Source organism: Tursiops truncatus, chromosome 17 (assembly GCF_011762595.2).
Source record: "Tursiops truncatus isolate mTurTru1 chromosome 17, mTurTru1.mat.Y, whole genome shotgun sequence".
NCBI classification, from domain to species: domain Eukaryota; kingdom Metazoa; phylum Chordata; class Mammalia; order Artiodactyla; family Delphinidae; genus Tursiops; species Tursiops truncatus.
The window spans coordinates 77,369,038-77,383,490 of NC_047050.1; the positions used below are offsets into that span (position 1 = coordinate 77,369,038).

At 64.4% G+C, this 14,453-nt stretch overlaps 2 protein-coding genes and 1 long non-coding RNA gene across 21 annotated transcripts; 1 reads left to right on the forward strand and 2 right to left on the reverse strand.

Moving 5' to 3' along the window:
- On the reverse strand, positions 1–3,599 carry LOC141276846 (uncharacterized). Its single transcript, XR_012327096.1, has 2 exons — positions 3,462–3,599; positions 1–2,777 (listed from the first exon to the last, which is right to left on the reverse strand). It is a non-coding gene; the product is annotated as an uncharacterized lncRNA (long non-coding RNA).
- Positions 1,004–5,818, forward strand: GSDMD (gasdermin D). The gene is made up of 11 exons (XM_033842995.2): positions 1,004–1,126; positions 2,205–2,425; positions 2,609–2,801; positions 3,467–3,635; positions 3,751–3,853; positions 4,095–4,148; positions 4,438–4,509; positions 4,634–4,809; positions 4,952–5,093; positions 5,189–5,262; positions 5,393–5,818. The coding sequence occupies exons 2-11, from the start codon at positions 2,209–2,211 to the stop codon at positions 5,630–5,632; spliced, it is 1,440 nt and encodes a 479-aa protein (XP_033698886.2). The 5' UTR covers positions 1,004–1,126; positions 2,205–2,208; the 3' UTR covers positions 5,633–5,818.
- A 2,729-nt stretch (positions 5,819–8,547) lies between these two features.
- Positions 8,548–14,052, reverse strand: MROH6 (maestro heat like repeat family member 6). 19 transcript variants are annotated; one of them, XM_033842984.2, is made up of 14 exons: positions 13,801–14,052; positions 13,494–13,646; positions 13,170–13,324; positions 12,467–12,584; positions 12,097–12,281; positions 11,872–12,009; positions 11,643–11,757; positions 11,390–11,533; positions 11,145–11,318; positions 10,805–10,972; positions 10,434–10,553; positions 10,075–10,177; positions 9,898–9,963; positions 8,548–9,763 (listed from the first exon to the last, which is right to left on the reverse strand). In XM_033842984.2, the coding sequence occupies exons 1-12, from the start codon at positions 14,050–14,052 to the stop codon at positions 10,172–10,174; spliced, it is 1,728 nt and encodes a 575-aa protein (XP_033698875.1). In that variant the 3' UTR covers positions 8,548–9,763; positions 9,898–9,963; positions 10,075–10,171. The 19 variants fall into 19 exon arrangements, with proteins under 19 accessions (XP_033698875.1, XP_033698871.1, XP_033698870.1 ...); XM_033842980.2 differs by having other exon boundaries at positions 8,548–9,245; positions 10,075–10,218; XM_033842979.2 differs by having other exon boundaries at positions 8,548–9,288; positions 10,075–10,218.
- Between the last annotated feature and the right edge of the window lie 401 nt (positions 14,053–14,453).

The following is a 14,453-nucleotide window of genomic DNA, read 5'->3' on the forward strand; positions in this document are numbered from 1 at the left end:
TTCAGCTTTTCAAAGTAACAGCTTTATTGAGATACAATTCACATACCATACAATTCACCCATTAAAAGTGTGAAACTCTGGGGCTTTTAGCGTATTCAGAGTTGAGAACATTTCCACTCCCCAAAAGAGGCTGTGTCACTCCCCATCCCCCTCCCCGCAGCACCTGGCAACTACTAAGCTGCTTTCTGTCCCTACGGTTCGCCTGTTCTAAACAATTTGCATAATGAATCCCGTGAGCTATTGTCTTTCACGTCTGCCTTCTCTCACTTGGCATAATGTCTTGAGGTCCGTCTACGTTGTGCCGAGAGTCACAACTTCATTCCTTTGTATGACTGAGCGCCACGCCATCCTGTGTCTTCCATCGTGTGCACTGACCACATTGTCTGTGCTTCCACAGACGGACATTTTGCGGTGCTTCTGAGGTTTGCCTGTTAACAATAATGTTGTGGGAACATCCATGTGCCGGTTTTTGCGTGAACATATGTTTTCACTTCTCTTGAATACACACCTAGCAGTGGAATGAATGAGATCTAATGGTAATTCTCTGTTTAACTTTTTGAGGAACTGCCAGACTCTTTTGCATCCATTTACATTCCCAGTAGTGTGTGAGGCTCCAATTTCCCCCATCTTCCCCAACACTCGTTACTTCTCTTCTATACAGTTATCTATGGGGTGTGAAGCAGCATCTTCTGCAGTTTGATCTGCAGTTCCCTGACAGCAAATGGCGTGAGCATCTTTTTGTGCGCTTGTTGGCCATTTGTAGCAATACATTTTCTTTGAGGAAATGTCTCTTCAGACCCTTTGCCGTGGCCCAGAGTCTCCAGAGAGAAGGACTGAAGAAGCGCCCAGCAGTTAGTGCCCAGCAGTTGGAGGCAGCAGCGGGTGGGGCACGAGCTGGCGCACCCTGACCCTCCCCCACCCTCGCCAGGCTGGGGCTGCGGGGGCGGGCTCACGGGGGTTTCCGGGCTGTGGCTGCTGCAGGCCGGCCGAGGTTTCACTTCTGGATCTGGGAAGCTTTGGGTTGTGTGCTAGCTTGGCAGCTCCGGGGCAGAGCCCTCCGACCCCAGCCAGCAGAGCGGCCTGGCTTCAGCTCTGTGGGCGCAGGCACGCAGCAGTCACGGTCACGGTGAGCTGCTCCCCGCCCCTGCGCGCCGCACCCCACTGCCTGCCCTGGTTCCAGGGGGGTGCTCTCCCTAGTGCTGGGTTGGGGGAGGCCAGCTCCTCTGGGTGGAGACCTGGTCCGGGCACCCTTCTGCGGCTTCCCCAAGCCCCCCAAGGACTCGCAATCCCAGACAGGTTTGGGGAAGCCCCAGGCCTCTGGGAAGGGGGTGCCCTCCCCAGCCCGGCTGGTTTGGGCTTAACTCCAGGTAGGCCCTCTAGGTGCTCCTTGGGCCACTCTCAGACTTCAGACCATCCCTGAAGCTCAGAGGCTTCCTAAGGGCTGGCCCCCGTGCCTGGAGCCCAGATGTCCTGGGTCCTGAGTCAGGCCCACATTGGCTTCTGACCCCTGAAGACAGACTAGTGGCTCACGGAGCTTTGGGCGCAGAGAAAGCCCTGGAGGACACGTCTAGGAGCTGGGGACACTTTGGCTGGGCCTTGCTGTGGGCCTTTGCACCAACTGCCCAGGAAGTGATGGCTTCTGATTCTTCCCCCGCCCTCTGAAGACCTCAGCCAGCGGGGGGCGCTGCTACAGCAGACAGAGCAGTGGCTCGGGGTCACTCCAAGGCCCCAGCCTTGCCCTGCCCTTCCTCAGTGGCTGCTTTTCGTGAGCAGCCCTAAGCCTTGTTGAAGTGACAAAGGGACAAGAGGCCTTGGTGGGTGGCCAGGGCTGCCCCCCCGCCCCAAGCGCTGAGTCCCAGGGCTTTCTCGGGCTCCATGTGGGCACTCTGATCACAGAACAGCTGGTGTGCGTGGCCTGAGTCCCACTGAGGGCTGTGAATGACGCCCCACCCTGGAGGTGCTCATGGCCCCTTGGAAAGATGGACTAGTGGATGCCCGGGTGTGCTTCTGCTTGTCTTTGTGTTGGGTGATAGTCAGCAAGCGCCTTCTGCCAGTCAGAGCATCCCAGGACTAGCCAAGCAGGACTGCTTTGGAGGGAAAGAGCTCCCCATCACTGGAGACGTCCAGGCACCTACCTTCCCCCTCTGCCGCCCGCCCTCTTCCAGCCCTGCGGGTGTAAGGCCTGAGCCAGCTGCCCTCCTCAGGAGCATGGCATCGGCCTTTGCAAGGGTGGTCAGGAGCGTGGTCCAGGAGCTGGACCACGGTGGGGAGCTCACCCCTGTGGACAGCCTGCAGAGCTCCACCAGCTTCCAGCTCTACTGCCTTTTGGGCAGGAAGTCCTCGAGTTCACGGTTCTGGAAACACCGCTACACACGTGTCAACCTGTCCATCAGGGACATCCTGGAGCCCGACGCCCCAGAGCCAGGTACCCCACTTGGCACTGTCAGAGCCATGGGTCGGGTCGGGGGAGGAGGGGGCAGGCCCGCTGCCACCTGCTCTGGGCCTCTGGGCTCCTGCTTCCAGAGGGCAGGCACTTTTCAGAGGCCCCTCCGCCTGGGGGGAAAGGCGGCGGATGGTGGGATGGGCCTCAGCTCTGGTCTTGCTCCAGCTGTGGAGTGTGGCAACACCTTCCATTTCCACGATGCTATGGATGGGAAGATGCAGGGCAGCGTGGAGCTGGCGGCCCCAGGACAGGGGAAGCTGTCAGGCGGGGCCGCGGTGTCCGGCAGCTCCAGCGCCTCGATGATCGTGTGCACGCTGCGAGTGGCGCCCAACACCTGGGAAGCCATGCATCGAGAGAGGTGAGCCCTGGGGTGGCGGGGCCCTGCTGAAACTGGGCAGCCTCTGGGTCAGGACCTCGGGGCAGCAGGAGTCACAGGGGGTCTCTGCCAGGCTGAGGGAAGTCCCAGAGGCAGGGGCATGCTGGGACCAGTGGGCAGGGAAGGAGGCTGCAGAGGTCCTGGGGGCCTGCATCCTGCGGGCCAGGGCGGCCAGGCAGGGCCCTAGGGTCAGGGGTCAGACCAAGTCCTACTGTGAGGGGGCTGGGCTGCTGGGGTGGAGCAGACACAGGGACCCTGGGGAGAAGGACCATTAGCTCAGAGCGGAGACATGAGATTTGAACCCTGGGAGCGGCAGGGAGTGGAGGGAGAGAGCAGCCAGGTGAGCAACCGGCCAACAGGGTGGGCCCCTCCAGAGGTCTTCAGGTGTCCACCCGTCCCCACTGGACCTTGTCTTTTCTTCCTGCACCCCACCCACTCACAAACATTGTCGGGAGCACCAGGGAGGGAATGATGGGTATCCCGTGCCTGGGCATCCACAGAGCTCTCGGTCTCCTCGGCCGAGTCACCGCCCCCAACCCCTATGGCCACAAAGGCTGAGGTCCAGGGAACGGAAGCCCGCCCCGTGGCAGGGGGAGGGGAGCGCAGGGTGCACCGCTGCGAGCTTCCCATTGGTCTGCTCACCACAGGCGCTTGCGGCGGCCTGAGCACAAAGTCCTGCAGCAGCTGCGGAATCGTGGGGATGACGTGTTCGTCGTGACCGAGGTGCTGCAGACACAGCAGGAGGTGGAAGTCACCCGGACCCAAAAGCAGGAGGGCTCCGGCCAGTTTGCACTTCCGGGAGCCATGGGCTTGCAGGTGTGCGGGGGCTCGGGCTGGGGAGGCAGAGTGGGGCAGACCCCTGCCACCAGCACCCTGTTACGTCTGGCCCCACGACCCAGAGCCCAGTCCTGAGCCCATATCCATCTATCAGGGCAGAGGCGAGGGCCACCTGAGCCAGAACAAGATGGTCACCATCCCCGCGGGCAGCATCCTCGCCTTTCGGGTGGCCCAGCTGGTTATTGGCTCTGACTGGGGTGAGCCAGGATCACGGTGACTTCTGGGGCCCAGACTCCATGGCAGAGAGGCAGAGAGGCCTGGAAGAGCCCCCAGGGGTCACTGGGGGCATCTGGGTCGGGGTGGCCGAGGGTCCCTTGCTCTGGCATTTGGGAGGTTGGGGCACAATGGGGGTACTGCACAGGGGGTCCCAGCTTGGGAGGGAGATGCCAAGTGCCCCGCCAACCTGCTTTCCCACCTCTGCTCCCGTCTGGCTGCCAGACATCCTCTTCTTCCCGGACAAGAAGCAGACGACCTTCAGGCCACAGCAGGAAGGTGAGGCCTGTGGACCTGGGCAATGGGATGAGCTGATGAGGCATTCTCCTGCCCAGCACAGCACAGCCGGGGGACGCACACACGCGCGCACACACACACACGGGTGACACGGTGACAGGCTGACACCAGCCTGGTTCGACCTTGCTCCCTGTCCCGGGCTGCCAGTACTGGGGTGGTGGTGACAGGCTGTGAGGGCCGAGGGGAGGCCTCAGGCCTCTCTGGCTCGGGGACCCAGCCCTGCGCTGACCAGCCCTGCCTCGTCCAGACTACAGGCCCTCCTACATTGCAGGTGGCCAGCTGCAGCGGTCCTCCTGCCTCACCTCCACAAAATTTCTCTCTCTCCGCTTCAAGTTCCTGTCGGGTCAGTACCTTCTTGGCCACCCCCCTGGTGGGCTCCCCTTCTGCCCCCCTGTGGTCTGCCCTCCATAACCAGGGCTCCCCGGGGCCACGTGGGTACCTGGGCAATGGCAGCCCTGTCCCCACAGATGGGCCCATGGAGGACCGGTTGGTGACCACCGAAGGCTTCCAGGGCCTGCAGGCAGAAGTGGAGGCTTGGGCCGTGGGCCTGGAGGGCTTGTCCAGGGAGCCTTGTCGGCAGCTGCTGGGGGCCCTCGGGCAGGTGCTGCGGGACGAGGCCGCCCTGCAAGCCCTGGATGAGTCGGTGAGAGAGCTGGGTGGGGCGTGGGGGGCGTGCAGGGGTGGTGGGTGGGTGGGGGGCGAGCTGGGGCGGGGTGGGGCGGGCAGAGCTGGTGCCTGCGCCCCGCCCCCGCGCTCACCCACCCGCCCCACGCCCTCACCCCCAGCTGGAGCACGGCCTGCGTGGCGGGCTTTTGGAGTCTCGGGATGGTCCGGTGGGTGCTGTCCTCGAGTGCCTGGTGTTTTCCTCCAGAAGGCTGGAAAAGAGACTTGCCGGCCCCGTCTTCTACCTGCTGCAAGCTCTAGCTGGTGAGGGGCTCCGGGGGTGGGACAGGCAGGGAGCAGGAATGTGGGCTTCCCTAGCTGGCCTTCCAGAACCCCTCTCACCCAAGGTCTCTCCCCAGTGCTGAGTGCAACCCAGCACGTGCTGCTGGCTGAGGTGCTGGAGATGGGGGCCCTGTCAGGGGCGTTCAAACTGGTGAGTGGGCCCAGCTTGTAGGGGAGGGGCTGTGCCGGAGGTGCGGACCCAGTGCATCTGGGCTGGGGTGGTGTGGATGGTGCCAGAATCCTGGGGGCCCCTCTGACAACCTCCCACCCTGTTCTGCCAGGTGGAGAGCCTTTTGGAGCAGAGCACCCCATGGCAGGAGCACAGGGCCGTGTCCCTGCCGCACGAGCTCCTGGGGAGCAGCTGGGGCTCAGAGGCACCCACCTGGGTCCTGCTGGAGGAGTGTGGCCTTGAGCCACAGGTGGGCGCCCCCCAGGTGTGCTGGAAACCGGAGGCCCAGGGCTGCGCGAACGCGCTTTACGCCTGCCTCACACTGCTGTTCAGGCTGAGCCGGCTCTGCTAGCCTGCAGCCTGCCCGCAGGGCAGCTCTCTAGTCGGGGCAGAGCTCATGCCCACCCAGCTGCCAGGAGCCACACCCAGCCATGTGGGCAGCTCCCCACAAGGCCTGGGAGTTGAGGAAAGACAATAAATGTGATGAACAAAGGGAAAATGCTCACTGAGCTTTCGAGGGGCCCTATGTCAGGGGTCGGGCAGCGATGGGGATGGGGCCTCATATGGGGAGGGACCTGGGGGCTGAGAGCAGGCATCTCTCCCGTGGGGCTGAGGGGGCGTTCCCTGTGCTGCACCGGATCACTCCAGAGTGAGCAGCCACGTGGCCGGGCTCCTGGCGCCCTCCCCCAGCCGGCTGGCCTGGAAAGAACGGGACGGGGCGATTCCAGCCCTCAGGATGGTTCTCTGTCTGCCTCAGGGAACTTGAGAACGTACTGATGCAGGGAGCCGGGGCTGTCCTTGCCCTCCGGGGCGCAGAGAGGACAGAGAAAAGGTGTACGGACAGGCACACAGATCTGCACTCCTGGGGCTGCACTGGGGCCCCAGGGAAGTGACCCGAACCAGAGCAACTGGCCTTTGGGGTATGTCTCATCCAAATTAATTAGCTCAAAGGTAAGAGTCTCCCGAGAGGAGGGCTCTGGGCCCCTGAGTCGCAGTCCCTGGGCCTTCGGCAGGGCTCAGAGCCTCCCTGGACCAGGGTGCCTGAGCCTCCCTGGGGCGTGGGGGCGGGGGTGGAACGGCCCCACGTGCAAGGAGAGATAGTAACTGATTCAGCCATGGACTTATTCTCATCTTGGAGCTTGAACAGCCAGGAGAAATTCGCCTCTCCCCGTGGGAGCCAGTCTGCCATCCTCCGCTTGGCGGAAGGCGGGGGAAGCCGCGCTCCCCTCCTGTCAGGCTCACACTGCCCTGCAGCCTCAGGACTGGCTAAAGAGAAGGGATGATCGGCCCTGCCGTGGTTGGGACATTAACCCCCGAGAAAACTCAGGATTGAGGCCAACAGTAAAATTAATATTAAAACAGAGTGTTTGGGTCTTCCCTGGTGGCACAGTGGTTAAGAATCCGCCTGCCAATGCAGGCGACGCGGGTTCGAGCCCTGGTCTGGGAAGATCCCACATGCCACGGAGCAACGAAACCTGTGCGCCACAACTACTGAGCCTGCACTCTAGAGCCCGCGAGCCACAACTACTGAGCCCGCGTGCCACAACTACTGAAGCCCACGTGCCTAGAGCCCGTGCTCCACAACAAAGAGAAGCCACCACATGAGAAGCCCGCGCACTGCAACGAAGACCCAATGCAGCCAAAAATAAATAAATTTATAATTAAAAAAAAAAAACAAAACCAGAGGGTTCCCCAAACATCCCAGATCCTGGTACAGAAACTGCTAGAAGGGACCTCCCTGGTGGCCCAGTGGGTAAGACTCTGTGCTCCCAATGCAGGGGGCCCGGGTTCGATCCCTGGTCGGGAAACCAGATCCTGCGTGCGTGCCGCAGCTGAAAGGTCCTACGTGCCGCGACAAAGATCACGAGCGCCGGACTAAGACCTGGTGCAGCCTAAATCAATAAATCAATGTTTAAAAAAGCAAACAGAAACCCCTAGAGATCTACCCCTCACACAGGGAGAGGAGAAGCTGGACACCTCTCAAGCCTGTTTGTGTTCACCAGGGCCCACGCCCCTCCTTTGGGAACCGCATTAGGGGGACTTGAAAGGCAAAACCAAGGGGGACGGGACTGGAAGAGCCTGGACAGCCTGGACACTCAGCCAGCGATGCTCGCCTGGGAGCAGGGCTACGGCAGCACTGATCCACCTGGAGCCTCCCTGAGGATCCCAGCAGAGAAATCCCCGAGAAGGGTTACACTCCCAGGACAAAGCAACAGGCTCTGAGTGAACCCAACACCTGGCAAGCAGGGAGTCTAGCAGGGCTTCCAGCGATGGGGCAGGGGACCACGGCAAGGCAGTCTTGCACACAAGACTGATCATCCAAGAGAAGCCTGCACTCCAACTGGCCTGCTACAGGGAGGAGTACGGGCTCCCAGGCCTAAGAAGCCCAGGCATCACGGAGGTGTCGCGAGAAGAGGGGGGGTGCTGCCTGCCCGAGCCCTCATCTGAGGCTGGGCTCTCCTTTCCAGTGGGCGTCACTGTGGGGGTTGCCACTAGCCTGCCCAGCTGTGCTCTGCAGTGGGACAAGCGTGTGCCTGGTGGGGGAAATGGGCATCCAATGCTCACCCAGCTTCTGGCTCCTCGGCTGCAAGCAGTGGGGGCCAGGCTTGCTTCTGCACATGGGGGCTGCCACTGAGGTCCGCCAGGCTCCTGCTGAGCCCAGGCCCAGACCCAGACCAAGTCGGGCGGCTGTGAGGGTGCTCCTCGTGGGCCCCACCTGCAGCCATGGAAGCTGAGGAGGGACCCCCAGGCCTGGGAGCTGGAGCCTCCTTGATGGGTGACAGGCTGAAGAACCCCCTGAGGACATTCCCACCAACCTCCCTTCCTTCCGTCCTCCTCTCCTTCACGGGCGTCTGACAGCCTCCTGGCCTCTCCAGCGTGTACCCCGATATATTTCTTGTAGCTTAATCCAGTTTGGGCATCTGCTTTGGAGAAGCCGAACCAATACCCCAAACCATGCCCCTGGCTTCACACAGACCAGTGCCCTCGGCCCGAGCCTCCCCTGCCCTGGGAATGACCTACGAGGAGACCCCAACCCCTTCCTGCTGAGCCCCGGCCCCACTGGCTCGGCATGCGTAGGCCCAAAGCACAGCTTCTCAGCTCAGGGTGGAACCTGCCTGGCCTTCCGCCCACCCCGGAGCCGGCCCAAACTCCTGGCTACGTGCTGTCTTCCTTGTAATCTCAGCCCCAGCCCGATCTCGGACCAGGCCCAGCGCATCAGAACCCAGCCTTGGCCCAGACCCAGGCCCCAGACAGACGCTGAACCCCTAGGATCCGTGTGTTTATTTTAAACGCTTTCCACAGGGATGGGCAGGACCCCAGCCTCCAAGAGGCTGTGTGAGTTGAGGCCTCCTCTGAGGAGGAGGCAGCATTGGGGGGGCCCTGAAAGGGCAAGAGGACACCTCAAGGTGGGCACTCCAGGTGGAGGAAGCCGCCCGTCCAGGGTCTGGATGGATTGGGTCACGGCCTCGGAGCCGTCCTGAGGGCCCTCTTCCCCACACGTCCAGTCACGCCTCCATTCACCCCTGAGCAGGGCGCTGGGGTGCCGGCGCGACAGCTCAGCCTAGTGGGGTGCGAATGCTGGCAGCCCACACCTGAGCCCGCAGGTGTCATCTCGGGTCCGTGCTGTCCAGTGGGGAGGTCGGGGACAGCTTCCAGAGAAGGCCCAGGTGGGGTCTGACACGGTAAGTGCGGGGGAGGGGCAGGAACGGGGCCAGGCTGTGGGGCAGCGGGTGTGGACAGGAGGACAGATCAGTGCTTCTTGGCCAGGAACCTCAGAACCTCAGGCCAGGACATGGCCAGCCAGGAGTGGAGCACGTGACGAGGAGTGATGGGCTGCTGGGGCGGCCGGGAGGGCCCAGGCAGAGGGCGGCCTATCACGGCGCCGGCTCCCAGGGCTGTGTCAGCTTCACAGTGGCCCCCACCAGGCCTCGGCCCGGGAGGTCAGGTGTCATCCAGGCAGGGGGCTGAGGGGGGACAGATGGACTCAGGGGTGTACGAGGCAAGAGGCTGAGGGCGAAATGGTGCTCCGTCAGAAGGTGCGTGCCCCTCTAGGTCGTAGGGCTGTCTGGGGGGTGAGCTCCCGGAGAGGGGTCTTTGTGTGCAACAGGCCTTGCGTGGCTCCGGGGGGCAGCCATTGGTGCCCAGCACCGAGCCCAGGGTGCCCCTCAAGGGGGGGCCTCTTCTGCAGATGTGCCCCTGCTAAGACTGGCCGCAGAGCGGTGGGGGGCGGGCCAGTCGGGCTCAGCCTGGTCCTAAGCAGCCCCAGGGGCCAGCGGGGCTCTGGTGGTGCCGGAACGGGCTGTCTCTGTAGACTGGTGGGGGCCGGGCAGGGTGGGCGCGGCGCCGGCCCGGGCAGGGAAGGCGCAGGAGGCACCACGGCAGGGAGGGTGCTGCGCCTGAGCCCGCAGCACCACCTGCTGGGTGGACGCTTGTGCCGCTGCCACCACAGTGGGCTCAGGGTCACTCTGCAGCTGCCCCAGGTCTGTGGGGGACAGGGCAGTTCATGGCGCGGGAGGGCCCCAGGGCCCCAGCTCTCCATCCACCCATTCCCATCCGCTCCGCCCTAGCGCCCACCACCTTTCCGGAACCCCATGCCCCGGTGAGTCGGGTCCTCACCCTGGAACAGATTGTCTAGCAGGTCCTGGTTGATGCGGCGGGGGCTTGAGTGATGGACCAGGAAGCCTGGACCAAAGCAAACCCTGAGTGCTGGCCCCCTGCCCACAGCAGGGAGGGGCTGGCCCAGCTCCCAGAGCCCTAGGTGCAAGGGACAGTGTGACACCAGGACTGCCTTACCCACGAGCACCACAGCTGCCCAGCGCAGGGAGTCCTGTGGGCTCCGCAGGTAGCCCTGGGTCTGGCTCAGGAAGCGGGGCACGTGACTTGGGTACCCCTAAACCTGGGGACAGAAGGGCTCATAGCAGGACAGGAGGGCCAATTCTGCATGGGAAGGAGGCCGCAGAGGTGAGTCCAGGGGCTGAGGGCCCTGGGGATCCCCCGGGACATGGCATCAGGACCTGAGGCTTTAGACCTGCCACCACCTTGACTGCAAGGGTGGGAAGGCTCAGTTTGGGGGGAGTGGCCCTGGTGTATATTGGACCAAGCGGGCAGCTGACCATATACCCCATCATTGTCACTGTCCTCCCCCAACTGACCAGGCGGTGGCAGATGCAGCTTAGGGCCTCAGGGCTGTTGCAGTGGGCCACGGTGACCATCTCCTCCAGTAGGCCCCAGCGCAGGGCCTGGTCACAGAGGGTCAGGGTCCACTCTGAGCTCTGGAACAGGGGAAGGCAGCAAGGTTAGGAGCCCAGAAAGTGGCAAGAAATGGCCTGGGAGGGGGGAGGTGGCCAGGATGAGGGGTGGAGGCGCAGGCGGCCCAGGAAAGACCAGGAACCTGGCTGCGCATGTCACCTGCACCTGAGGTCCTGGGAGAAGTCCCCGACCTGTAATCTTTGGAGAGGCAGCTGTCGTGGGAATGGGTGGGGCTGGATGGAGACAGCCCTGGGACAGTCTTGGGGGGACTGACCTCATTGGTGTCCCGGCTGGCGTCATACAGTCGCAACAGCAGCGGCACGAGACTCTGCAGCACCAGCTTCCGCAGGGGGCCGCGGAGTCCCACCCGGAGCCCGCCCCAGCCGCGCCGCACCAGCGTCCCGAGGAGCCCGACCGCCGAGGCGCGGACCGAGTCCCGGGCCTGTATAGCAGGGCGCGGTCAGGGCGGAGCCAGCAGAGAGAGGGTGTCCGGAGGGCTGCCGTCTGAGGGCGTGATCTGGGGGCCAGGAGCGGGGCCTGGTTGGGGAACCCTGGGAGAGCCTGGGGAGGGGGTGGTGACGGCGGGAGGGGCGGGGCCGGAGGGGCGGGCTCACGTCTTCCACAAGCGGTGGGAGGAGCGGTCCCAGCTCCGCGCCCAGGAGCCGCACCGGCGCCCGCGGCCGCATCAGGACCCTCCGCAGCGTCCCCAGTGCGGCGCCCACGAGCCGCGCGCCACCCTCGCCCAGGGCGCCCAGGAGCGCGGGCAGCAGCGTGCTCACGTGACGCACCTGCAGGGACGGGGACTCGTGGGAGACCCCTCGCAGACCCCGCCCAGACCCCGCCCAGTCCTGCCTCTCACCTTCCTGCGGTTCAGCGCCAGGTGGCCGAGGCCCAGCAGGCCCAGCCAGTGCACGGTGGGCTCGGGGTCGCCCTGCCAAGCGCAGAGCCGGTCCAGGATGACCTCCTCCCGCAGAAGCCGTGTGGTGGGCCGGCTCTGCAACAGCTGGGCGGGGGGACACAGGGTCAGCACGCTCGCGTTCCCGTGCCGGCCCGGCCGCTTAGGGGCCAAGTCCATGGTCACCCCTCACCACCCATCCTGGAAGCGGGCTCACTCCGCTGAAGAAGGCCATAGCCGTGAGGCGCTGTGCGTCTTCCGCGCTGCGCAGCTGGGGCAGCAAGTCCGTGAACAGGCCTCGCAGGTGGTGGTCGGCGTGCGCCACCATGGCACTGTGATGAGGCGGAAATGGGAGCTCTCCCTCTGCGTCCGGCCTCGCCCCTCACGAAGCCTCTACCCAACAACCCCCATGCCCCTGCCTCTTATCCCACACCCCTGCCCTGCACCTGGCCAGCAGCAGGACACCCTCCAGGTTGGTGTGGGCTCCCACCAGTCTTCTCCAGCGTCCAGCCTGCTCCATGCACGTGACCACCATGCAGCAGCTATCCCCAGTGAACAGGGCCTTCAAGGCCTCCACTGTGCAGCTGGGGGGGGGGGCAGCAGACGAATGGGCAGTGAGGGCCAGGAGGGCACTGGCCCAGCCCTCACTCCCCCCGGTGTGCACCCCTCACCTGGCGTGGCTGTACGGTAGCCCTTGGTGGGATGGGGCCCAAACCTTGGGGATGTCAGTGGGGCATGGGTCCCGGGCCAGCTCATGTAGCTGTGTGACCAGCACAAGGAGAAGATGCGGGTAGAAGCCCCGCGTGGCACCCACGCAGCCTGACACAGCCAGCATCTCCCCAAGGGCACGAGTGGCCTATGGAACAAGGGGCTCATTCAGGCTCAGACACTGCAGACAGGGCGAGGACAAAGCCTCTATGCTTGAGAGACGTTATGGATGGGTGTGACTCAGGTGAGAGCCTGCTGCCCCCAAACCCCTGAGCCCAGACTCTCCTGTCCCCTTGGGACAGGGCCAGGGGAGTCCCTGGCAATGCCACCTACCACCAGTGCCTCCAGCTGGCATCTGGCCGAGCCCTTTAGCACCCACAGCAGCTGCACCAGCACCTGCCCATTCACGCGCTGGTTCTGGCTCAGGCCACGCCAAAGCTCGGCTGCCGCCCTGGGGGCACGGGGCGTGTGAGCCAGGGCCTGGCGCTGGGATGAGGGGCGTCTCCAGGTCAGGGAGGCGGCCACTGGGACTCCAGCAGGAGGAGGGGCAGGTAATCAACCCCGCAATCCCAGAGAAACAAAATAAGTGGCATCTGTGCAGAGACCACAACGGAGCCAAGTCTGCAGGATCAGCTGCCCGGCGGGACCACGCAGACCCTGTTTGGCCAGTAGTGGTGAGACAGGCCTGGCATCACGAACAATCACCGTGGAGAGTAAAGCCACAGGTAGCTCTCCTGGGGCAGACTCACCAAAGAGCCATGGGCGCCGGGGTGCAGCAGCCACCTGGCTTGCTCGGAAGCACACCCCGCCGGGCTGGGCTGCAGGAGAGGCCTGGAGAGAGAAGGTAGGCCCCAAGCCTGGAAGCCAGCCCTGAGGACCCTCAGTGGGTGAGAGGCAGGAGCGGAAGGCAGGGAAGGCCCTGCCCCGCTGTGACCCACCCCACCCTGGGCCAGTCTCCACAACAAGCCGGAAAGGGGAGGGAAGCTGCGTCGGGCCGCGGGGGGGATGCGGCGTCTGGCGGGGCGGGGCGGGTTACCGGTCCGGGGACAGTGAGCGCGGCAGCAGTGCACACACCACGGCCCGACAGTGCTCCAGGGCCAGTGTGCTCAGCACCTGCAGGGCCGCCCGCTGGGGCCTCCACTCTGCCAGGCTGGGCACCTGTGCCAGCGGCCCTCGCACAAGGCCGTGCACCTGGCGTGGAGGGGCGGACGTCAGTGGTCCAGTCTCCGTGACCCCTGCACGTTACCCTCAGTACCCTGACCAAGCAGCTGCGGCCTGAAGGGGGCTGCTCCCTCTAGCCCCCAACCCTGGAGGGGACCAGGCGGGAGACTCCAAGGGCAGGGAGGGGACGGGGGCTAACCTGGTCCTCCAGCCACTCCCCCCAGGCCTCCAGGGCTGAGGAGAGGGTGAGTGCTGTCGCCTGCGTTCCCGCAAAGCCAGCCTCGTCCAGACAGGCAGCCGTGTACGACGCCAGGTCTGCGAGGGCCCCCTCTTCCAAGGAACTCTGGGGAGTCTGGGAGTGGGGGCGAGGGGAGACTATGAGACCCCTTTGCTTCTCACACTCTCTTCCTCCCCACCCTGTCCCAGCTCTTGACAAAACCCCCGTGGCCTTTCTGTTTTTTCCCAGCTCCGTCCCCCTTTACCCCCCAGGCATCCCTCCTGCTCACCAGATGAAGACCGGGTCCCTCAGGGGCTGGCTCCTGGGTAGGAGGCTGGGAGAAGGGCTCACTGCCAGCTGGGGAAATGGCGGCTGCCCGCCCAGGCTCTACCCCGCGTTCAAGCTCAGGTTCGGGCTGAGGGCCGGTGGAAGGGGGTCCCGGGGGCTGCCCCTGGCTGGCCCGGATCCCTTCAGCCAGAGCCGTCAGGGTTAGGGCTCCCACGGGAGCCCCCTGGGCCCAGTCCCACGCGCCCCCAGCCATGGCCGCCGCACACACTGAGCTGCTCAGCCGGGCTCAGCCTGCAGCACCTGGCACTGGTCCTCCCAGAAGCCGTGCCCAGGCCTGACCTAGAAGCAGGCCCCAGGCAGGCGGGCCCAGGGACAGGCATGGCAGCGTGTGGGTGCATGTGCGTGTGCATGCTCTGTGGGGGCGGGAGGTCGGGGAGCCACACGGGGGTGTCCGCAGGTGTGGTGCCTGCAGGGGCTTTTGAAGGGTCTTCCCGCCCAGACTGTTGTTGGTGAGTGGCCAGCCTAGGCTCTGCCCACCAGGACCTGGGAAAAGGGCAAGGTCCCTGGGAGACAGTGGATCTGCAAGGCGGGGGGGAAGGGTCCCTGACCCTGACTTCTGACCCGTCTGGGCAGGGAATCCTGGGCAGGTGTAGA